Source organism: Heterocephalus glaber, unplaced genomic scaffold (genome assembly GCF_053883595.1).
Source record: "Heterocephalus glaber isolate CG9 unplaced genomic scaffold, H.glaber_assembly_v1.0 deba00000768, whole genome shotgun sequence".
NCBI lineage: Eukaryota > Metazoa > Chordata > Mammalia > Rodentia > Bathyergidae > Heterocephalus > Heterocephalus glaber.
Genome location: NW_028258162.1, coordinates 10140540 through 10163863, shown reverse-complemented (window position 1 = coordinate 10163863; position 23324 = coordinate 10140540). Strand labels below are relative to the sequence as shown.

Genomic DNA, 23324 nt, shown 5'->3' with positions numbered 1-23324 from the left:
TATTAAGAAGCTTTACGTCAACTTTATAAAAAGGAAGGCAAGTTTATCAAGACGCTGACTGCAAAGAAAGAAACAGAAACAGGCAACCTGAAAGCATCACTTCTCATTGCCCAGGCTTCCTCATCCGTGACCCATCTGACCACGGGCAGACCCTGTAAAATAACTGTGGCCTAGGGAGGGCGGGCGAGGCCTCATCCTGTTTACAAAGCAATCCTAGAAGGTACTGGTGGAGGGTGCAGAATCGCTCAGGTTCATGTTAACCAAACAACTTCTTCAAAGTTTGGGAAATCTAGTTCCAACCCAGGAATTTTAATAGCAAGAGATTTCTAAAGATATCTAACTATATTTCTAAAAGTAAAAACAAGCGCATCGGAGGTCCACACCATCTTTTATAAGAAGTCTTTTTATAGGAGAATTGAGTGCCAAGTGGATAAGCCTGGGTAAGTCTTCATTTTTTCAGTAAATCTCACGTGCGAAGATCCTACCTTATAAAGGGCAAACAAGAGGTGTATTGCTTTTATCGCAAAGGTATGTTTCACTGTAGGAAAAGATTTCTAGAAATATTCTTGTCAATGGTTAATTTCCAGCCCCAAACTCATGTTTTATTTAAAGATTGTCTCAGTTGTAAAAACTACCTCTTAGAATGTCCATTACAATGCAAGAAAACTAACAGGTGATGATCTTTTTTTTTAATGCAACATAGCCAAATTAAAGTACTTAAGAATTCTTGTACAGGGGCCAGGGATTTAGCTCAGTAGTGCTGCCATGCAAGGTCCCAAGTTTGATCCCCAGTAACAAAAATAAAACAAAAAACCCCAAACTCTTATACAAAGGAAATCTGTTTGACTGCCTGCCATCTTTCCTTTTTCCCTTTCCCTAAAGATATCACACCTGTATCCATGGTCTGTTTGATATGTTTTACTGTGTGTCGATATTTTAATTTTATTATATGAATATAGGATCAGTGCATTGTTCAAATGATACCTTAAATGAAACTGCAATTTCGGTAGCAGAGAAAACTCCACGGAGCTCTCGAGCATTTTCTGTAGCTGTCTGAAATGATGCTTGCAGCTTACTGCCCAGTCCCTAGAGATCATCAGTTACACCTTCCAGTATTTGTCAATTTCCTAAACGAGGTCCAGACAGTAGGGCAATAGCTACTAATACAGACCCAAACCAGCAGCAGCTAATGGCTCATCACATGGCTCACCCAGTCACTGCGCTGAATGCTCTCAATGGGCCACCACAGAACTGGACCCACAAAGCAGCCACTACCCCACAACTAGCAGGTGTGACCCCCCCAAGCCATGCTGCCTGGGTCAGGAAGCTGCCAGGGGAACTGCAGAGCTGGCCACGCCCACTTTTGACCCTGTCAAACGTGCGGGGACCCTGGTGGACGATGGTGATGAAAACCTAAAAGCCCCACAGTGCCCTGCTGGCGCCAGAACCAGGCACATCTGCTGCTCTGGAACCCGTCTGCTTCCAGCCTCGGCAGCAGAGGAAGGGACGGGGGCAAGGCTGCAGCGGGTGCGGGCGCTGCTCACCCTAGGCGCCCAGCTGTCCCGCGCAGGCCAGGGCGCTGCTCTGAAGACCACAGAAAACAGGCGGGTGCTGTCCTTGCCAGGACCCCTAGGAACTCTCAGGTATGCCCAGGCCTCCTGATCTGCTACAGAACTCTCTTCCGCAAACTGGTTTTTCTAACATTGCATTTCAATCAATATCAATGCTAAGGAAAACAAATGTCATACGTGTTTTACTTACTCGACAACATAATGCTTCTTTTTCATTTATGTAAAAGTAATTTTACTTTTTTGATATTCAAGGCATAACTTCACGCTCAGGCTAACATTGGTGTTATAGCCCCTGTCCGTACCTCTGTGGACTTCCCCTGCCAGAGATAGATATTCCCTCAATCTTTTGTCCTAACTCCAACCCCATCTTGCAAGGACAAAAGGGACCGCAGATTCCGCAGCCAGGAGCTTTCCCCACAGGGAGTGGTAACCATCAAAGTTACCTCCCTGGAGTTAAAAAGCAGGTACATTCTCTGTAATTCACACCTGGTTGGGGATCTTGTCCCCCAGATAGTCTAAAATCCTCCTGTATTATTTTAAATCATTTCTCCATAAAGAAAAAGATGCCATGCAAGTAGAAGGGAGACTGTTAGAGAAAAGGATGACAGTAACAAGGAGGGTGAGGGAGGGTAGGAGGGCGGGGCTCAGATGGTCACAGTGTGCCATGAACACGCATGCCACAAGCACACATACCATGAGCACACATGCCACAAACATGCATGCCATGAAAACGCATGCCATGAGCACACATGCCATGAACATGCATGCCACAAGCACACATGCCATGAGCACACATGCCGTGAACACACATGCTGTGAACATGCATGCCATGAACACACATGCCACGAGCACACATGCCACGGGCACATGTCATGTGCACATGTGTCATGAATACACGTGCCACAAACACAATGCCATGTACACATATGTCATGAACACACATGCCATGCACACACATGGCATGAACACACATGTCATGTACACACGTGGAAATGCCAGGTGAAACCCCCTGCTCTGTGCAGGAGATATGCACTCATTCAAGATAAAAATCAAATCGAGTCGTTTGTGCTTTTCAGCCTGAGTGCTCAGGGGCAGCTCATGGCCACATTTCCGGGCTGGTGAGGGAGGACTGTTCTCAAAAACTATCCTTTTGGAATACGGTCCACAAAGGAATCTGGCTGCACCCAGAAGGAAGTTGCCGCTCTTGTTCCTGTTTTCACCAGCTTTATTTTCAAATTCCTGCGGGCACACGGAGGGGTGGGAACATCTTGCGGCTACCCTTTCCCCCAAGGCCGAAGGCCAACAGCAGAGCAGCCAGACACCAGCCCCTGCCCACGCTGCATTCCAGACAGGCATTTATAAGACCTGAACCACGAGGAAAAGGCGCCTACTCCATCATTAAGACTGCAGACCTAATATCAGTGGGACGGTTTTTCATGGAAATTATCTCTAAACCAAACTCTACTGGAAAGTGGTTTCCCCTTTATATTTTAGGCTGCCCTTCTAATACTCTATTTTCACTGAAAAGAAGCGGAAGGAAAGACAGCATAAATTCCACTGAAAAGAATTTCAGCTGAACTCTGGATGGAGACAGGCAGGGACCCTGGAGAGGTGGAGAAACCTGGTCATGTGATAAATCAGGGCCACCCAGTGAATCTCTTTCTCTACCTTGCTGGTTTTTAAATATCTGAGAATGGCTGCCCGGCTCTCAGTATCAGGCAGGACTTTGCTTTGCAGTCATTTGGCTCTGAATGAAAATTCAGCATGTCCTTCCTGAAGGAGAAGTGCACATTTTGATTCAGTAGCTGCACCCCCAGATCTGCTAGGGTCTGGTTCCAGGACCCTCACATGCCCAAAGCTGCAGAACTTCTCCTCCCTTCTATAAAGTAGCACAGTATTTGCATATAACCTGTGTGCAACTTCCTGTGTACTTTAAAGGCTTTTAGATGACTTATGACCCTGAATACAGTGTAAATTGTTGTGCTGAACTGTTCAGGGATTTCTGACAAGGAAAAGAAAGTGTACAGGTTCCCTATAGACATAGTTTGTTTTTCAAAGATTTGTTGTTTTTATTTTTGGTACTGGGGGGAGATTTTGAGGGGATTTAGCTCAGTGGCTCTGCCACCTGCCTCGCAAGCGCAAGCTCCTGAGTTCGATCTCCAGTACCAAAAAAAAAAGATTTTTGATATGCAGTGGGATGAATCTGAGTATCTGGAACTGGTAGATTCAGGGGGCAAACTTGTATTTATGGGCTACATAAACATTATATATATATGCATAGTATATTAAATATAATATATACAATAAGCGTAATGTAAGCATAACACACATCTTTGTAATATATCCTTCTATAGCCTTTGTAAAATGTGCTGCTCTCAACCTCCCTACACGGGGGAAACAGAAACAAGGGATTATCCAAGTGGGATCATTCCCAAGTGGGCATGTTCACCTCCAGGCACAGGAGCCCAACGTGAATGGAGGTTTCCTCTCCTCCAGGGAGTGAGGGGGTTTGAGGGTCCCGCCCCACCCAAGCCCACCGTCCCGGCCCCAGGCCTCCCCGTCATGCTGGGAAGGACTTGGGTGGCAAAATGCACGCTGCAAGGACAGGCTGGGAACCGAGCCAGCCCTCCTCACTCTAGGCAGCAGTGGGCTCACACATTCCTGGGGTGACAGTGGGGAGGCAGAGCTTCCACTGCACAGTGTAAGCAGTCCCCCCAAAAGTCACTAATTACGGTAAGGTATATCTTAGTGCAACATTTTTAAAACTCAAAATTAATTCAAGAATCCATGATGAAACAAAACTAAACATAGTCTTGTCATAAGATCCCACAATCAAGCTCGCTGGAATTTACTCAAAGACGCTGAAGACTTCTGTCCACACAAAAAACCTACTCACGGATGTTTTTAGCAGCTTTATGCCCAACTGCCAAAATCTGGAAGCAACCAAGATACAATGCAGGAGGTGCGTGGATAAACTGTGACACATCTAGATGATGGAATATTATTCAGTGCTAAAAAGAAATGAGCTATCAAGCCGGGGAAAGACATGAAGGAAACTGAAATGTGTATGACTGAGTGAAAGAAGTCAATCTGCAAAGCTTACACATGATCTGACTGCAACTGTGTATCACTCTGGAAGAGGCAAAGCTACAGAGAGAGTAAAAAGCTTGGACGCTGCTAGGGGCCAGGCAGGGAGGGAGTGATAAATGGGGGGAGCACAGAGAATGTTAGGGCAGTGAAAAGTCTGCTTGGTATTCTAATGGTGAATATGCATCATAATTTGTCCAAATCTGTAGGATGTACAATACCCAGAGCGAAGTCTAATGTAGAGTACGGACCTTGGGTGCCAATGAGGTGTCAATGTAGGATCCTCAGTTCTTACCAATGCACTTCACTGTGAGCATGGTGGTGCCCAGAGAAGCTGCAGGTGCCCTGAGACAGGGGACCTACAGGAGCACTGGGCCTTCCTTTCACTTTGCTGTCAACCTGAGAGTGTTTGGAAAGAATACAGGCTTTTCTTTTAAAACAACCTAAGATGAACAAATCAAAATTTCAAATAAAGATCAAAATGGCTTTGAAGGAGATCTTAAAATTCTGTGGATTAAGATAAATGACAATGCAAAGATCCCCAAAGACAGCCAGGACCTCCAAATGGCCCGACAATGGGTTTCTAAGAGGTCATAGCTCTAAGTGTCCAATGTGCATGCTCCAAGTCCTCAGGAGGTCACAGCTGAGCTTCCGGGGCACCAAAGTGCCCGGGGACTTTGCTGCTAGTTGGCCTCTCTGCAGAGCGCGGCTCTACCCAGGACCCAGAGTGTCTGTGTGCTACATAAAGCCAGGCTTTAGGGGGTTTCCCCAGAGACAAGACGGAGCGAGGCCGCTGGAAGGGAGATTATGTTCAGACTCCCCATGACTCACATTTTCCCCTTTACTTCTCATCCCATCAACAGGATTCCCCAGCAGGGCCCAGAGTGATGGGAAGAGGTTCCCCCATGGGCCACAGAGGGGCACTCCAGGGCAGCTCCACGGAGCTGGCACAATCTCCCTGTCTAAAGCCACAGCTTCCCTCATTTTGGCAACCTTTGCATTTCTCTCCTCTCCCTGTGTTCCTTTGTTTCCATCCAGAAATTGTGAAAATCCCAAGCCACAATGCCCCTCATGGAGATGGCAGAACAAACACCCCGGCCACATTGTTCAAGCTGCTAGGACAGTGTGCTCACTGGCACTTTGCCCCAGTGGGCTTGGAAGGACTGAGAGTTTGGGAGAAACGCAGTCACCCTCAGCAGTCTCTACCCCAAGGCTGCCACCAGTTCCTGCAGCTCCTGCCCCAGGCTTGGTTCCTGAACCCTGCAAGTCTCTACGTGCCCTGCTACCTGCCTGGCTGCCAGGGAAATTCCTGGTTTCACACAAAAGCCCCATTGTCCAACAGCCTCAAGGCCCCTGGGTTTGGAGAAGGTGAAGGAAGAGGCAGTCCTTATCGCCACTCTATTTTGCAAAGCAGAGGCTATTTCGGAAGCCCCAACCTGCATGCATTTCCTGCAAAGCAGGAAGCAGAAAGTCCTCCCCAGGCCCGTAGGAGCAGTGGGGCCAAGAAAGAGCCAGGAGTCCAGATGCACAGTAGCAGGCAGGTGTCAGTCACTTTCCGGCAGCCCTGGCCCATGCGCCCCAGGATGTATTCCCCCCACCCCACCCCAACACAGTGTCCCTGTGCCTTCAAGGAGTCCCTGTGGGGTTACGGAAACCAGAGGCCCAGCTTTGTTGCTCCTCCAATTCAATTAACCGTGCAAGCTCAAACACACGCCGACCCGATGAGCAGATGTTCTGTGGCCCTCCTCCCTCATTTATGAAATAAGAACTCTGGATTATTAAGCTAAGGGCAAGGATGTCAGATTTAATGCTAAAAATTAGTATCGAGCACTTGCTTTGGCAGCACATTCCCTGCAACTGGAATGATAGAGACTAGCTCGACCCTGCTCAAGGGAGAAGGCAAATTCGTACAAGTCTCCCACATGTTGACCGACCCTATTATGTACATTTATGGACAACTAGAAAGGAGCCGAGCAAAGCCTCCTAACACAAAGTAGTGATAAGGAAACGGAGGCATTAGTTAGGCTGATTTGACTGGTACATGTTGTATACAAGGTTGGCACATCACACTCTACCACAGAAATGGGTACCGTTATTATGTGTGCGTCACAACTTACAAAGATGTAAGAAGACAGGAATGGTAATTACTAGGACTTGATCACTATGCATGTATTGAATTGTCACACTCTACTCCACAAATCTGTACCATTACCAATGAAAACTGACCAGACACAAGGAAAAAGTACTAACATCAGAGATAGAAACAGTATTTTTTTGGAAAGCCGGGACAATTCTAAACCCAGTCTGCCCTGGCCATCCCCTCCAACTGAGAAAACAGGATAGAGGTAGCATCTCACACTGGTCCTTCCATCCAGGCTTCCTGCGATGCACTGGCTAGGTGCTGCCCGGCAGAATTCAGCTGTCTCCTCCATAAGCCAGACTCTGAAGACTTTCTCGAGTCTCTCCTCCACCCGACCCCATCTATCTGCAAACACAAGGACCAAATGGGAACCTCTGAAAGTCAGGTGAAGGGTATGAAATGCCAGAAGAATTGAGAAAGAGGGCTAAGACTTGTACATTTTCTTAACGGTCCAAAAAATGAAAGAAAGGAATCAAGCCGAGCAAGATAGCAGGTGAATTTCCAATACAAAAGAGCAAGGATAGGCGCACAGGTGAGAAGGAGGTCCTTCCAGCTCTTGGAGAGGCTGCTCGAAAGGCAAAGTGGGGCCAGCACATGCCAAGGCCCTGTCGTCTCCTCTGCGGCGGGGAGAACAGCCCTGTGCTTAGGGCTTATACCCACATAGGAGGCACAATGGTCACACTGTCCTCCTGCCTGGAGCCATTTGTGTCCTCCGGCAGACTGCCAGACAAGTGGGGTGAGGCCTGTGAAAACCCAGCCACAACCATCCTGGATCCTGCGACTGACAGGATACTGGAGTTAGGTGAGCCTCGTTCTACAGTCTGTCCTCTAGCACTTCCTATCCCAGGAACCTAGGCAAGGAACAACTCTTGGCTCACGTTGCTAATTCTACCCAGTTCTGAATGTGCCCAGCCTCCAAACAGCTTGGATTTTACCTGATTCTCAGCAAATCCTCAAAGCCTGATATTTGCTGTGGTATGGATCTCAAATGTCCCCCCAAAGCCAACATGCTAGAGGGCTGCTCACCAGCCAGTGGCGATGTGGGGAGGCACTAGAACCTCTAGGAGGCGATCTATAGTAGGCAGAAGTTCATCTTTAGGGCTGTACCCTTAAAGGGGACGTCGGGGCTCCGGTCCCTTCCTCTTTCTCTCTGCCCCTCAGTCATGTTTGCTGCACTATGTACTCCCACCGTGGCATTCTGTCTCACCACAGGCCCAAGGGAACCCCGACTCACCACAAAGCTTTCTTCCATTTAAGTTGTCATTTCAGGTGGTTTGTTACAGCAATGCAATGCTGACTAACCCAATACCAAATCAATGAAGTTCCTTGGGATTAGTGTTTTTACAAATCAAGATCAAATCATGTATATAGTTGCCAATTAGTTTTCTTTGTTTTTACTTTGTCCTTTGCTATGTGTTATGACTCAGTGTGGATTTGTGTTTACACAAATTTTATTTGTATGATTTCATGTTAAACCCCAAATAAATGCTTCCTTATGTGATTGTTAAAAAAAAAAGATCAAATTAGTATTTTAACGCAGGGTATGTGTTCAGAAGTGCAAACGTACACACTTGTAGTCAGGCAGCGGAGCCCGCCTCCTGCAGCTTACCCAGAGATCTCTCCTTTGTCTGGTTGGCCGACCTCACCACCGGAAGGCTTGCTCGAGTGCGGCTGCCTCTGGAGAAAGGGCTCGGCACTTCACCCTCAGACATGGCTTCCAGAGAGTCCCCAGATGTCTCCGACAAGTGCTCCGCCAGGTCACCCGAGGTGGGAGGCTGAGGACTGTGAGACAGTTTGGGGCTTCTTGTCTGCAAAGGATATTTTAAAGAAAGCGGGAAAACAGAATTATTCATTATGCTGAAAATATTTTCAATGTCCTCTCTGCCGATCTGAAAAAAAATAATACAATGAGGGGGGAAAATTCCATCAGGAGAGTGAAGGGGGAACACAAAGACCCAGTGGGGAAGTATCAGCTGTGGAAATGACTGGAAAAAAATTATCCCCGAGTATTCTGTTAAGATCTCTTTTTTTAATCACAGAAAGTGTTAGTTACTTTTCTCTTGTTGCTGAGACAAAATACCCGACACACCAAAGTTCAAAGGGGAGCGGTTTGTTTGGCTCACAGGGCGTAGAAGTTTCAGTCCATAACCAGCCGGCTCCAAGGCAGAGTAGCAGAGGGGCAGCAGTTCTTGGCAACGGAAGACACCAAAAGCAAAGAGAGACCCTAACAGGGTCTTCCAGCCCCTGTTATCCATTCAGACTATTCAGGGCAGGTAGCACTCACACCCTTAATCCACCCCACCACGAGTCAATCACACACTCTAGATGCAACGCCTCTGCAAAAACAGGAGGCTTTGGGGGAACATCTAATCACAAGCCATAATTCTGAACATCTACCTTACGAATGCCATTTCAAGCAGGGAGCTGAGGACTAGCACACATCTCGGGAAAGAATGATGGCAAATCAATTGCTTCTGCCAGACAAATTCTCACAGTTGTTATCACAACAGATGGGATTGTGCACATTTCTCTACAGCCAACATGGACTGTGTACTCACACCAGAGTAAACTGAATGCAACCAGTCTTTCTAAGTCTTAGATCAGACTGTTTCCAAAATCAGTAAACTAAGATGTTGAAGGGAAATGTTTACGTCACTGCTGAATATTTTTGAGGCAGAAATCCTTTGAGATTACATCTGCTTTGGATATTACCTTGCTAATCAACAAAAGCATCTGTAATAACTTAACCTATTCACAGGATACCTAATTGAATTTTCCTCCCAGTTATCTATGCAGTGATGGCAGTAGCTGAGTGTGTGAAGTCCTTCTAATCTGTTAGTCAATAATATTATTTGACATGAACTACATACAGGGTGAACCCTGAGAAAGATTTGGAAGAACTGATGCGTTGGCTAACATCAAAGAGTTTCTAAACCGGTGAGATGTATGTGGAACAAATAATAGAAGGCAATGTACACCTGAAGGGGGAGACCATGAATTGTGTGCTTTATCCACCCATTCGTGCAGTCCCCTGCTGTGTCAGGGCACTATGCTAGGTACGGGGACAGGCAGGACCCGCCCTGGGCCCTGGTGCTATCTGTCCTTGGGCAAGGAGACACACATTAAAGGCGAGTTAGAGCTGTGGTGGGGGTGGATGGAGGGTGGGGCTGTGCAGGGCAGAGTCAGAGGAGCACATTCACTCCGACCTCCAGGAAGGGGCAGCTGGGGGAGGCTGCAGTCCAGAGGGTAGGGATAGAGAGGAGGGCATCCCGGTGGGGCTGTAGGGAAGTCCCCAGGGCAGAGACAAGTAGGGACACTGGGGGTTCAGGGGGGCAAAGGCGAGATGGCCCACAGCCTTGGGACTGTGGTGTGAACTCCCAGCTTCAGCCTACGGCCACACCACCCTGAGCGCCCGACCCCTCCGCCTCTCAACTTCACTCCGAGGCAACAGAGCACCACTGAGGTATTTAGACGGGAAAGGGGTGAGGGACAGGCAGGGCCTGATTCATATTTTAGAGAACTGCTCTGGCTACTGTGTGGTGATACATGTAGAAGGGCGGAGAAAGGATGCTAGGAAAACTGGGATTTTGCCACATGACTACATCACCTGAGCTTCCCCTTCTCCCATGACCCACCCCTGACTTGCGGTCCATGATTCCAGCACCTCCTTCGAGGCTAGCAGATCTGAAGTAACCAGGCAGCTGAGCTTTCTCTTACTGGGACGTCCAAGGTGCTAGTGGGCTTCTGTTAGGATGCTGGCAGTTCCCAGGAGCTGGCTGGGTTTGTCTGTCAGCTGCATTCTTTAACTTCCTTTCATCCTTCCCAAGGCTGCCCGTGCAGTTTGAAGCTAAGTGCAGTTTGAAGCTGAACGCTTACAGGGCCAACTTCCAGGGGCACAAGCAGTGCAGTCACTCAGGGCTCTGCTCTCCGAAAGGTTTGTGCTCGGTTTCATGTTCTGGTGTGGCCGACTTGAAATTCTTAACCATTTTTTGTACAGGAGACCCTGAAAATTCTATAGCAAAGCCTTGAGGCTTTGGCTTGGCTTCTGCTCTTTTGAAGGATGCCACAAGTATGCCTCATACTCCAGGAGACCTCTCTGAGGATGGGATGATCAGTTTCTTCCCCTCTTTCTTGATAGAAGTACAGAGACCCCTCTCTGCAGCAGCACTGTTTCACTGCTTGCATGCCCACACCTTGGGACACCTCTTAGGACCTGCCCATTAAGGGAAACGGGAATCAAGTCATTTCTTTCCTTTCTGTGTCCTTAAGGGATGTGGCTTTGGGGAGATGCCTGGATGTTCCACGGGAAACTCAGCCAATCAGATTACAAGCCAAGATTATGGCCAGAAAGGACACCCATTAATAGGCAAATTATCTCTTTTGGTTAATTTTTCTGTGTAAGTTTCCAAAGTAGTTTATTCCCAGGTTTATTTTTCATAAAGTCTGTTTCCATTATGGGGATCTGGCTTTGGCACTCTTTAATAACAACTATTATTTGACTAGGAAAATCATCCCTAAATCCCTGCTTAGCTCACCAAAATTTAGATAAATTCATGCGGTCTTCAATGAAGTAGCTTCCTACTTACTATGCTCAGCAGAATATCTAGTTAAGATGTTCCCATTCCTAACTTTAAAAAAATGAGACGTATTTAGTTTAGAAGACGGTCAAGAAATCATATTCCTTTAAGCAGTATGGCTCCATTTGCTATATCTGATGTTCTCGGTCAACTTTGAAGCCTATGGCAGGCACATTACATTTGATGACTTGTCATTTTCCATTGCAAAAGGCAATAATCCTTGAAGAAAATAAAAACCAAATCTCTGTTTCTTGTTCAGGGTCATCATGGTGGTAGGTAAGTATAAAAATAGAAATACAGGGCTAATCTGTTTTCCCCTGACTTCCTGCATAGCTCTTCAGTTCCAAATGGACACTCCCCTTGCTTTTTATGTCTTTCAGTTTCTCACTGAAAACTATCACGGCATATTAGCAATCTCCTCACACATGGTACCCTCCTTCTGAGGCCAGCTTGCTGAGACATCATCTAGTTCAGGGCAAAGACAATGGAAACGGCTGGTGTTAGGGTCAGATAGCCTGTGATCTGACACAGTGAGAAAAAAGGCAAAAAGTGTTGGGAACGGAACACTGGATGCAGCACAATGCCAGGCACTGGGGGTGACAAGTACTACGCATGGTTCTTGGGCTTGTAAGGTACTTAAGGTGTATGATAAGTGTTCACTCTGAAATAAGGTTAATGTTCTCCCTCTCTCTCTCGGAACACACTTAACCCATCATTCCTGCACTTTCTGAAGCAGTTCCGGAAGTCCTCTTCCATGAGCATCTTCACTTGCACTGTCTTCGCTTCCTTGGTCACTGCCAGAATTGATTCAAAATGTTGACCGTTCATGGTCACTTTGACTTTGGGGAAGAGCCAGGAGGCAGACAATGTCAGTTCAGGTCAATCAGGTGGATGAGAACACACTGTAATGTTTTTATTTGACAGAAGTTGCTGTAAACATTTTGAATCAATTCAGGATGCTGGGACAGTCAAGCAAAGACACGCAAGAGGACTTCCAGAACTGCTCTGGAAAGAGGCAAGGGTGATGGGATAAGTGTGTCCAGAGCAAACAGGAGGACTTTGAAAAGAACTCACAGGGATGTCTTTTACTGTAATAAATCATTTTTAAAAGTTAAATATTCACCATAGCTTTTGATCACCCTACATACATGTTCACTGTCAGAGGAGTGGATAGACAACATGCAGCACACATGCCCAGTACTATTATCCATAACAGCTGGACAAGAGCTAAGGGGTGTGTCACTGTGATATGGAAGGGGCTTGGGGGAATAACGCCTGACATGAATGTATCACTGTGTACTGCGAACACATATAAATAAAAGTAAAAATTTTAAAAAAGAGCAGTGGGCAGAGGAGACAGAACTCAGGCAAGGGAGGTGCTGATTGGCTGCCCTGAGCTGAATGGTGAATGAAATCTATGGTTTCTGCTGATTAGACCACGCAGTTACCCCTGATCTCAGCGGGACCAACCAAATTCTTTCCCCTGGAAACACTGACTCAGACAGATGCAGAAGTGAGGTCACTTCAGGCTGGTCTAAAGTGGACGAGGGAGGTGAACAGATAAAGCAGATCTGTGTAGGGACATGGAGGTGACAGACGTGCCGACTTTAATGAGCCAGCCCTAGGACACGGAGCAGCTTCTAGGCTTGCCACTTTGTTTCCAGACCACTGTGAGGCCTTGTCAACTAAGTCCCCCAATTAGTTCACCTTTGTCCCTACCTTAATTTGCGATGACTGTGTGCATGCAGAGGAGCTATCGGGGACACCCACCAACTCTAATTGTTCCTTCTCTCCAGGCCGCTATGGTGCTCATAATCTGAGTAATAACCATGAAGAAAGCTTAGCTCTCTGAGCAGTAATTCCCATTATTTTCTATTTCAAGGATTAATGTTTTACATATACATAATTGGTGCATGGTTACAATCCAGGAATGCTTTTATTTTGCAAAGTTAAAGGCATTGAAAAAAAAAAAAAAACATGGCTGGGGTGTAGCTCAGTGGTGAAGCATGTGTTGAGGGGCAAAAGAGGGAAAATATAGATCGGGCCCTTGCTGCACTGTGCCAGGTGACGGATACAGGCTTATTTTCTCTTAACCCTCGTGGCACCCTCACAGAACTGAGATTTTCCACAGAGTATATCCCCATGGCACCTGCTCTGTAAAAATAGGTAGCAAGGCAGTGCTAAGATCTAGTTTTCTGCCTGGTATTAACTTGTAAAAAACGGCCACGCTTGCATTTCATCATCATGAACAAATATTTGCTGAAACGTTCACCACATGCATTATGCTTTACTAGCGGAGCCGATTTATTCTTATTTTTTGCAATGCTATTGGATTTAAAAGACTACAGCTGATGAGGAAAGAAAATTAGAGCTGGAGTCACTGATGGTATTTTTTTGTTCTCATTATCAGAGGCTTTAAACTCGAAACTGAAATGCTGAGGTCCAGGAGAGGAACCTGAAATATAGCTTTACATAATATGTTAATTGTCAGGAACAGCGGGGTGCCTGGTTAGCCAAGGCATTCACTTTTCTTCAGATTACATTCTGTCTTGAAAAGAAAAATCAACATTGCCTTAGTGATGAAGTTTTCCTTCATCCTAATGAGAGCCGAGTTTGCCACGGAGAATTCCGAAATATAATGAAGTTTCCCACATGCAAATGTATTCAGGACGACTCATTCCCAGCACTCAAGGGACACGGTGAACTTAACCACGACAACCCGGACACGTGCGGGAACCTCATTCTTTGTGCTTGTAAAACTTTCAACTCAACCTAGCCGAAATTCTGACTTCAGTTGAGGAGAACTTTCCAGTTGCTAGGAGCAAAACATTAGGTTAATAAACCACGGGGCACCCACGGGCTTCAGCTTTTGTGTCCCACGGCTGCTCGGCAATGCTCTAATATCAGGGAGACTTCGCAGACTGTTACTACGGAGGCCAAGCTTCTGAACTAGTTACCGAGTCCTTTCTGCAGCCCACAGTGCCGTCCCCCTCTTGCTAGTCTGTTTTTGAGTTTGGGATGGGGGCGGATAAGGGAGACAAAGCTCTTTAAAGCACACCTGGCTTCCACTCAGCCTCCTGTCCTCACACAAGGCACCCTGGGCGGCAGCATCTGCTGATGTCCTCCCCTCCAGGCCGGGCTCCTGCATCCCAGATGAGCCCTGGGCCCCACAGCCAGGCGAGCCTGGCCTTGGTCTCCCATGGTTCCTTGCTACTTCCCAGAGGGCTGTGGTTTAGGGCCAGGGAAACAAAGGTCGAGCCAGGCCTCTCCCAGCACCATCCTCACAGCAAGGGTCGGTCGGGAACAGTCTGGGGACAGCCGAGGTTCTGCACGATGACAAGAGGAAGTGAGACTGCAGTATAAATCTAAGAAGGAGCTGTGGTTTTATTACAGTCCTGGCACTCGGAGAAATGATGGGAGAGGACAATAAATCAGCTTTAGTTTTTATTAGAAAACTTGGGCACAAGCTCTAAAGGGTCCTGCTTTTAATCAAGAGCAAGAAATAAACTCATAAAATTGAGTGTTTAAGTGTATTTCTGGGTGCTTCGCGTTGGCAGTCTGTGGACATACGCCAGGTGTACTAACAGTGGGCCTCAGTACGAGGTGGACACAAAAGCTCAGCCTGAGTTTGAATGCCGCCTTCCGACTGTGCGTGACAGATTCTCCTACCTTAAACTCTGTAAATTAGCATTTCCCTTCCCCAATGTGGACAAAGGCGAAGCATTTTCTCTTGGATTTACTCTGATGAATTATGCTTGATAAACTCAATCTATACCCTATTTCTTCAAGGCTAACATTTCCATGTTTTACTCCTTCTCCCACCCAAAGAGTACCCAGACGTTATTCATGATTTTCACCTGTGAAAACAGAGCTATGTTTGGTCTGGAGAAAAAGCAGACGATTCAGCAGCAGAGCAAAGTACAGCTGTGTCTTCTGTTTCCGTGTTTTCCTCTACTGTGTGCATTAGCTCATTATCAGCAGCAAAAGATGCAAAGGCCGGGATGCTAACACTCACTGTCCACCGAGGCCCGCATGGAGCCAGCCGCAGGGAGCTGTGTGAGCAGAGAGGCAGCCCCGACGCTTCACGAAGGAGCCAAGAGGGACCCCTCTGCCCGCCCGCCCTCACCAGGCAGTCCTCTCCTCAGACAACAGCAAAGGACCAGGAGGACGGCTCTTAAGCAGGAAAGAATGCTTCCTCCTCTTTAGGGTCACCACATACGCTCCCACTCTCCATAGGGTATAATCTGTGTTAGGTTCACCTTTTAAGTTACTCTTAATTTATCTTTGCTCTTATGATTGTCAAAAACAATCAAAGAATTACGGAGCTTCTACTCCTACCCCAGACCTCCTGGACAGACCACAAGCCTTTGTGCCCGAGGCCTCCCAGGGGAAGTGCTGTTAACAGAGGCTTCCCGCTACAGAGGCTGTTTTGAAGACCCTCGCCCTAACCTGGCTTCTGAACATACGGCAGTCGGAAGTGAATCTGGAGAAGAAGGTTACTAATCCACCAGGAGCAGGGAAGTGGTTGACTTTTCCAGGGGAAAGAAGAGGGTGGCAGTTTTGGTGGCGGACTGGGGAGAACAGGGTGCCATGTGCAAAGAGCCCACGTGGGGATACGGACTCTCGACGTGCTCAGAGGGGCTGACCCCAGGGGCCAGGGCAAACAGGGCACCAGAAGCCATTTGCTCGAGTCCCAGGAGGCCCAGGCCCAACCAGCCTCACTGGCTAGGAGGAGACAAGCTCCCTAGGGCCTCTTTGACCCCACGTGAGGGGACAGTGCTTTCCCTGAGGATGTGGAGAATGAATTCATTCTCAGTAACTGCCGAAGGCAAGCCACATTAATTTGACTGGGAAAAATGAGTGGCACGTAGCAGATCTGTACATACTACACCTTTAATATATCCGTAGATCTAGAAACAACTTAGAGGGTTAATAGTTACAATATATTCATGCTCTGGAATACTATGGAGTCATACTGAAGGTGTTTTTAAGGAATTTTTGTATAATTTAGGATATGGAAGCAATACACCCAAATACTGACCCTGGCTTTCCCTTGATTGTGGTATTATGGGTAACATACTTTCTTCATTCTCTAAAATGAGAATATACTGCATTTGTATATCAAAGAGTTACTGAATACTTACTGATATTGTAACAGATCGGGGAGGGGATGACTGATACAAATATTCAGGATCCAGGTTTCCTATCTACGGGGACCTGGAGGTGTTCACACCCATGCCTAAGGGGTGCAGTCAGCAGGATGGGTCAGCTGAAAGGACTTGTCCTTAAGAGGTGGTTCTGGAAACACAGGGAAAACACGGGCTAGGAAATATTCTCATTTTCTTGCCATGTAGAACGTGCCAAGAACCCAGAATTGCAAAGACTTCTAACTCCAAAAAGCTTCAGGTAGGAAAGAAGCACCTAAGCCTTTAGATCAATTTTGGATATGCAGATCACACTCTGCATGTTAAAGAGACACATTTTCTCATCCTGCGGTTCTAATACCATTATAGTAACTTCATTATAAGGCTGCTAAAATTTGACTCCAAGTAAATTTGGAATTTTAGCTCTTATCTAAAACTTCTTGAACATTTTCTGCTTTTTAGTCCCTTCGCCCTGTACAGCTGACACGGTTCCTCTCAGAGGGGTTTGCTTCTGCCTGGAGTTGGTGCCCAGGTCTGTTGTTGCGCTGCAGGTGGATCCTGCACCTCGCCAGCTCAGAAGGCCGGCCAGTGCTTCCAGCTTCCAGGATGAGATGCCCACCTGCCACCCTGGTGACTTAGCTGTGACACGACAGAAGCTCTCTTCTGGAAGGACTCCTAAAACGGGCTGCTGTATGACTCCTCCCCAAAGCCAGCCTTGGACACAGGCTATTTAAAGAACATGTGGCCTCGCTCCTACCATCTCTATTTAGCATCCTTCCGTCAAATCCCAAAGCTGCGTCATCAGCTACTCAGCGAGCTCCACATCTGGATCTCACTAAGATCCCACCCCTTCCAGACATTCACTCATGCGATTATTTAGTGCCGTGTTTTCCTCTTTTATTTTGCTGATACAAAATAAAAAAGGCTAGGTGAAGAAGACTGCTCTTCGCTTGTGGATGCTGCCCATGATGTCAGTCTGTGTCTCACGTATGAAGTCACAAGCAAGCAATGTTTCCTGTAGAATTTAAAAGGAGGAAAATAACTTGGCCTCCTGAAGAGTTAAGTATTACTTTGCCTTATAATGAAAATTATGTAAAATATGGCATATATTAGAAAGTCTGAAGCTAAATCTAATGTGGAAGCTTATGTGGTAGTGATTATTTGTAAATTTGCTTCCTTTTTTGATGAGGTTTTGCCTTTGATTTTTAGTGTATCTGTCTTAGAGTTTCTTTACTGAATCAAACAATCAATCAATTTATTCCTTCCTTCCATTCTTTCTGAAACCACTAATATGTACATTAGAAATAAGAAAAATGGTCAAGAGGCCCTGGCTCTGAAGTCTTCCTGGGTTGCAGCCTGAGCAAGGCACCAGATGCCTTTGGAATTCAGAGCCAGGCATTCGCTTTAAAAGGCTTCTGGTAAAAGGTGTCTGTGTGGGGCTCGCTGCTATTACAGTGATGAGAGTAAAGGGACCTGCTTAAGGCTTTGAAAGCTCCGGCGAGATGCAGCCAGCGGAGCACGGAGTGCTCCGTACACACCTCTGAGCAAATGTGTCCCCACACCCTCTGCTTCCGAGCTTCTGAGGCCCAGGGGTGGTGCACTATGGTCCAGTGGCATTTTTGTGAAGCAGTGAGGCCGTCCCAATAGCAAGGGCCCGGACCTCAGCGAGACCTGGGAGATCTCACGATGTCCTCACTGCCCAGAGTGGGGAAGCCCAAGGGAGCTGGGCCAGAGGAGCTGCTGTGGGTGTCCAAGGCCACCAAGTCTTCACGCTTGTGCCTGGACCCTTTCCACACATCCCAGGAACAGAGTCTGCTATTATTCTCTAAGTCACACTGTGGACACACAAACACACACCACCAGCACCACCTGACCCACTGCACAGAAATCGTTTTCTAATGAAAAAACACTTTATAAAAGTTCTTCTAATGCTGCTATGTTAAAGAATACCAGGCTTTAGAGAAGTGGAGAGCAGACAAGATTAAGGGTGAGAGGGCTTGCTGTTCTTTTTTTTTTTTTTTTTGGTACCAGGGATCGAACTTGGGACCTTGCACTTGCGAGGCAGGTGCTGGAACCACTGAGCTAAATCCCCAGCCCAAGAGGGCTTGCTGTTCTTATCATGTTATTTTATGGAACACAGATTCAAACAATGACTCATACTGGTGCTGCAACTCCACATGAAACCTTTCTGAGCCTCAATTTTCACTTTAATTAAATAATCAGAGGGGTAGGGGGGTAGTTCAGTGGTAGAACACTTGCCTAGCATGTGTAAGACCCTGGGTTCCACTCCCAGAACTACCAAAAAAAGTGTATATCAATAAATAAAATAAACTAATCAATACCTGCTGGATATAGTTGTGGTGAGGATAACTGAAAATAAGTGCACAAGAGAGCAATCTGTGGCCTACGAATGATGCAAAGCATTAGCTACCCTACAGGGCACCCCTCTCACGGGGGTAGCTCCAGGCAGCTTAGCTCCTGTCTTGCTCGGGTCGATGCCATACAGACAGGACCCGGATGAGACAGGAAGGGTCTCACCAGTACTTTATGTGTCCCTGCTGCCTTTGGTCCTGGGAGACAGGCTAAGGATTACTTCCAATTTCAAAACAGAGAATTTGACATCCACAGAGGTCTCTGAGCCACTCGCTCACTCCAGGACAGAACGAATCCTCTCAATTTCCAAGCTTAACCATCCTCCTGTGCCTCTCCAAAATCACCACTGCAGTTGAAACTTGTCTAGAAATGCAAACACAAAAAAGAGCAAAAGAATTCAAAACCCAAAACTCCAAAACTTGAAAGACATTTTTGGGTATTTAATTATTTGCCGATATGTTAAAAACACAAAAGGAGAGAAAGACAAATCAGTAGTGAGGATTTGTTTCAAGCAGAAGAAGAGATCTGGGAAGGGGCTGGGGGGAGGGGAGCTAAGCTCTGGCACATGCTGAGCATGCGCGGGCTCTGGAGTCAGCCCCATGGTCCCCTCCCAGCCAACAACAAGGCACACAGGAGGGCAGCCCACATTCGGTACCATTTGTGATGGGAAAATCCCGCAATACCAAAGCTCTGCTCTAAAAGCAGCCAAGTCGAAGGGTGTACCTGGCATCCTCTCTCCTCCCCGCATTTCTACTTCATGGGTACTACATGTGCAAGGAAATGTAAAGATGCCTCTGTTTTGCCTGGATTGTAGAAACACGGAAGCAAGGAAGAGCTCATGGAAACATGAAAGACAAACACCTGTCAGGACTGGGAGGATGTAAGCTATGACATTGGCTCTCTGTAGTAGATCTAGTCCACCTTTAACTTTTATGTCTATTTATTTGGGCAGGAACTCTTTAACTGGAGCTCGTTGACCTAAATAAAAACCAAAGAGACTGATTATTTAAAAGGGGAAGGTGAAGAGGTCAGCATGGTCACTGAAGAGTGACCAGGAGGGAAGGACACACAGTGAGGCACTTTCTAAGGACAGTGTTTTGGGCATCACCATGAGGCACCAGTGTGCGGGTTCTGGGGACAAGGGGGTATGGGTGGCTGTGTGCCCAGTGTCAACTGCCGGAGACCCAGTGTCCATCCAGCCAAGTGGCGGGGAACTCTCCCATTCCCTCCAGGTTTAACATTCTAAGCCAACTCAACGTAAGATAGATGGCCCTGAGGTCTATGGCAAACAAATCCTAAGCGGACAATTTCCTGGGGTCAGACTGCCCAGAATCAAATCTCCGTGCTGCCAATAATCACCTGTGTGGTCCTGGGCGAGTTACTTAATATTCTGGTGCCCCAGTTTCCTCATCTATAATGGGGATCACTGGATGCCTACCCCCACTGCTGTGGTGAGAGGTTGTTACTGGTGCAGTGTTCTGAAAAGCGTGCTGACACACAGCAAGTTCTAGGCAAATGTGTCTGTTCCCATCATCATCATCATCATTAAAATGCCTGCCTGTGAAATGATCTGGACCCAAGGCTTTGGAATGCTAGAAGGATGCAGCGTTCTGCCTTACTGGCCAGCATGGGGTCTCTGTTTCAGAGGACCGTTGTTCAGATGATCCCAAATCCATCTGTGGAAGTATATTACACATTTCAAAGCAAGCATGCAATTAGTGTTCACTCTAATACCAACTCTCATTGTTTAGAAAGGCACATGTTTCACAAGGCTACAGGCACTTGGCTTGGGATAGTTTTGAATCAAGGCTTAGGGTAAATGGGAAAGAACAGGCAATCTGGTTTTGTCACCACCACGGATTAGAATGCCACACACAAATGAGCTGAAAGGCACAAGGCGAGGTGCAAGTCAATGCAGAAAAAGAAAAGGTAGAGTACTAACTCGCTGAGATGATTCAATTTTCATCAAGTACCTTTGCATGTCAAGTTCTGCCTGAAGGGATATCAGCATGCACTTCAGAGCCTGTGGACCAGGAGAGAAAGAGAAAGAAAAAAAAAAGAAAAGAAAAGGGGTGAAACATGAAGAAATAAAGAATAGGCTGACCAGTAGAAATACAGTAGAGTTTCCCCCTCCTTCCATAAGAAAGAAAAAAAAGGTGGCAGTTCCCGCCTTCTACTTTAGAAGGAAGGCTGAAAGCAAGTCCTAACTAGCAGCTGAGTTCTCTCCAAAACGCATCTGGCTTCACCTCCCATCATCTGAAAGTGTCAGGCTGACCCTTGTCCCTGAGGCTGTCCCAGGTCCCAGAGCTGCCCACTCCAGGAGAAACACCTTCCCCAGTCAAAATGCAGTGTTTGTGAGACCCAAGACTGCCTCTTCATTGGCATTGGCCCCTGGGGCACCAGCCATAAGAGCAGGCCTTGAGGATAGTGCCCTCTCTCCACCCTGCTCATGCAGGATGCCACACCCAGTGGGGTATGCTCGGGAGAGAAGGGTAGCGATGTAATCCAGAGCCTGTATGCTAATATCTGAACCCGGGCTTCAGTTTACGGTGGTGCTGTGCTAGTACTTAAATATTTTACTTCTCTTTGATTTGACTAATTTTTAGACAACTTAACTTAAAAAAAGCTAGGAAAATATTTTTTGTTTCTTAAAAAAGGAAAATCTGAGATCGTTCCGGGTGGGCCGGACAGTAGCTACTGCTGCTGCTCCACGACGGTTGCGCTATGGCGGATGAGGAGCTGGAGGCGCTGAGGAAGCAGAGGCTGGCCGAGCAAGCAGAGGCTGGCCTAGCTGCAGGCGAAACACGGGGGTCCTAATGATGCAGCACAACAGGAAGCCAAGCACAGGGAAGCGGAAATGAGAAACAGTATCTTAGCGCAAGTTCTGGATCAATCAGCCCGGGCCAGGTTAAGTAACTTAGCACTTGTAAAGCCTGAAAACACGGAAGCAGTAGAGAATTACCTTATACAGATGGCAAAGTATGGACAGCTAAGTGGGAAGGTCTCAGAACAAGGTTTAACAGAAATCCTTGAAAAAGGAAGCCAACAAACAGAAAAGAAAACAACAGTTAAATTCAACAGAAGAAAAGTAATGGACTGATGAAGATAACTATTACTGAACTAAAAATGTTTAGAGACTGACACTTAATGGAACAGTTTTAGGGCAGAAGTTAAAATCTATTTAAATGTTTACTTTGTTTTGTCTGTATGCCTTTAAAAAATAAACTTGTTATGCAAAATAAAGTTGTTCTAGAATCACAAAAAAAAAAAAAAAAAAAGGAAAATTTCTCGCCCTGATTCTGCCAAAGCAGCACCCTTGCTCTGTATTATTACAGGGCATTCAGATATGTCCACACACACCGCCTCTAAATACCACTGCAACTGAGCGACACAATATCCAGGATCCATATCTGCATCTTATACACATAATATTATATCTATCTATACTGTATACCCAAGTTATTTATTTTTGAACTACTTTATATTATTTAGAACCTGGCCCCACACATATGAGACACAAATTACAAAAAGAAAAAGAACCTTTGAGTAAGGTGGCTATGCTTAAAAGCCAGAAAGCCAAAAGATAGGTCTGCAGACAAGAACTATATACTAAAATAGTCTACCCAGGGTAAAAACAGTAAAAGAGCTGGAGGTGGGACCTTTAAGAGGAAAGAGAAGTGACACCATTAGGACCCCTAGCTAGACTGACCTCGTAAAAGCTCCTTCCTAGGTGAATATATTTGTGCTGGAAAGGTAAGGGTTGCTTAGGGCACATAGTCTCTGCTCCCAAGTTTGCAGGCTTTATCCGCTATGAAAGAAAGATCTTGATGTAGGCAAGTAAATAAGGAAGCAAATAAGAAAGGCCTGCAGGTACATGGTAAATAAAGTGTGGGACAGAGGTAGGATGGCAGATTTGAAGAGCCGCTGTGGATAGGCAAGAGGACAAAGGGCACCGAACATCACAGCTTCCTGCACAAGGGGATGGTACTTGGGATCAGAGAGCCAGGAAAGACAGTCCCGCATGGGGACAGCTCGGAATCGGCGAGGGTGAAGGAGACAGAGACCCAGCCTCTCGCTGCTAGGGGACTCGCATCCAAGAGGGGGATGCTTGCAGAAAGGGGAGTTGCTAAATAAAGCAGGGGTTCTAAGTAAGTATCACCGGAAAGTAAGAAAATATGGGTGAGAGAAGCAAAAGCTCTCGAACACTGGAGCAAATTCCAAGTCTACTGGTTGTACCTTCTCTTCTTGCCTTTGCTGGAAGAGTCTCTGCTAGCAGAATAAGGAAGGATGCGGGTATTAGGGCAGGAGGCCCTTCCTGCAAGATGCCAAAGGAATTTCAGTCTCCATCCTCACAGAAGGGCTCTCTCGGGTCTCCAAGAGGAAACTTGTCCCGCTAGGTCTGTGTGGAAGAGGTTTCGAGCCCGAGAGTAGA

The 23324-nt window shown here is 46.7% G+C and overlaps 1 protein-coding gene and 1 pseudogene across 26 annotated transcripts in view; one reads left to right on the top strand and one right to left on the bottom strand.

Annotated features, from left to right (window-relative positions):
• The window catches only part of Kiaa1217 (KIAA1217 ortholog), a 744735-nt gene that overhangs the window by 127410 nt on the left and 594001 nt on the right, over positions 1-23324 (bottom strand). For 13 of the 26 annotated variants that reach the window (XM_087207135.1, XM_087207125.1, XM_087207136.1 and 10 more), the window contains 2 exons: positions 20835-20915; positions 8408-8606 (listed from right to left, as the gene is read on the bottom strand). In XM_087207135.1, coding sequence (XP_087063261.1) covers positions 8408-8606; positions 20835-20915 — 280 coding nt within the window. The remainder of the gene's footprint in view (positions 1-8407; positions 8607-20834; positions 20916-23324) is intronic. The other 13 variants (XM_087207139.1, XM_087207140.1, XM_087207130.1 and 10 more) reach the window with 1 other exon arrangement.
• LOC147829088 (programmed cell death protein 5 pseudogene) lies at positions 21617-22011 on the top strand (annotated as a pseudogene).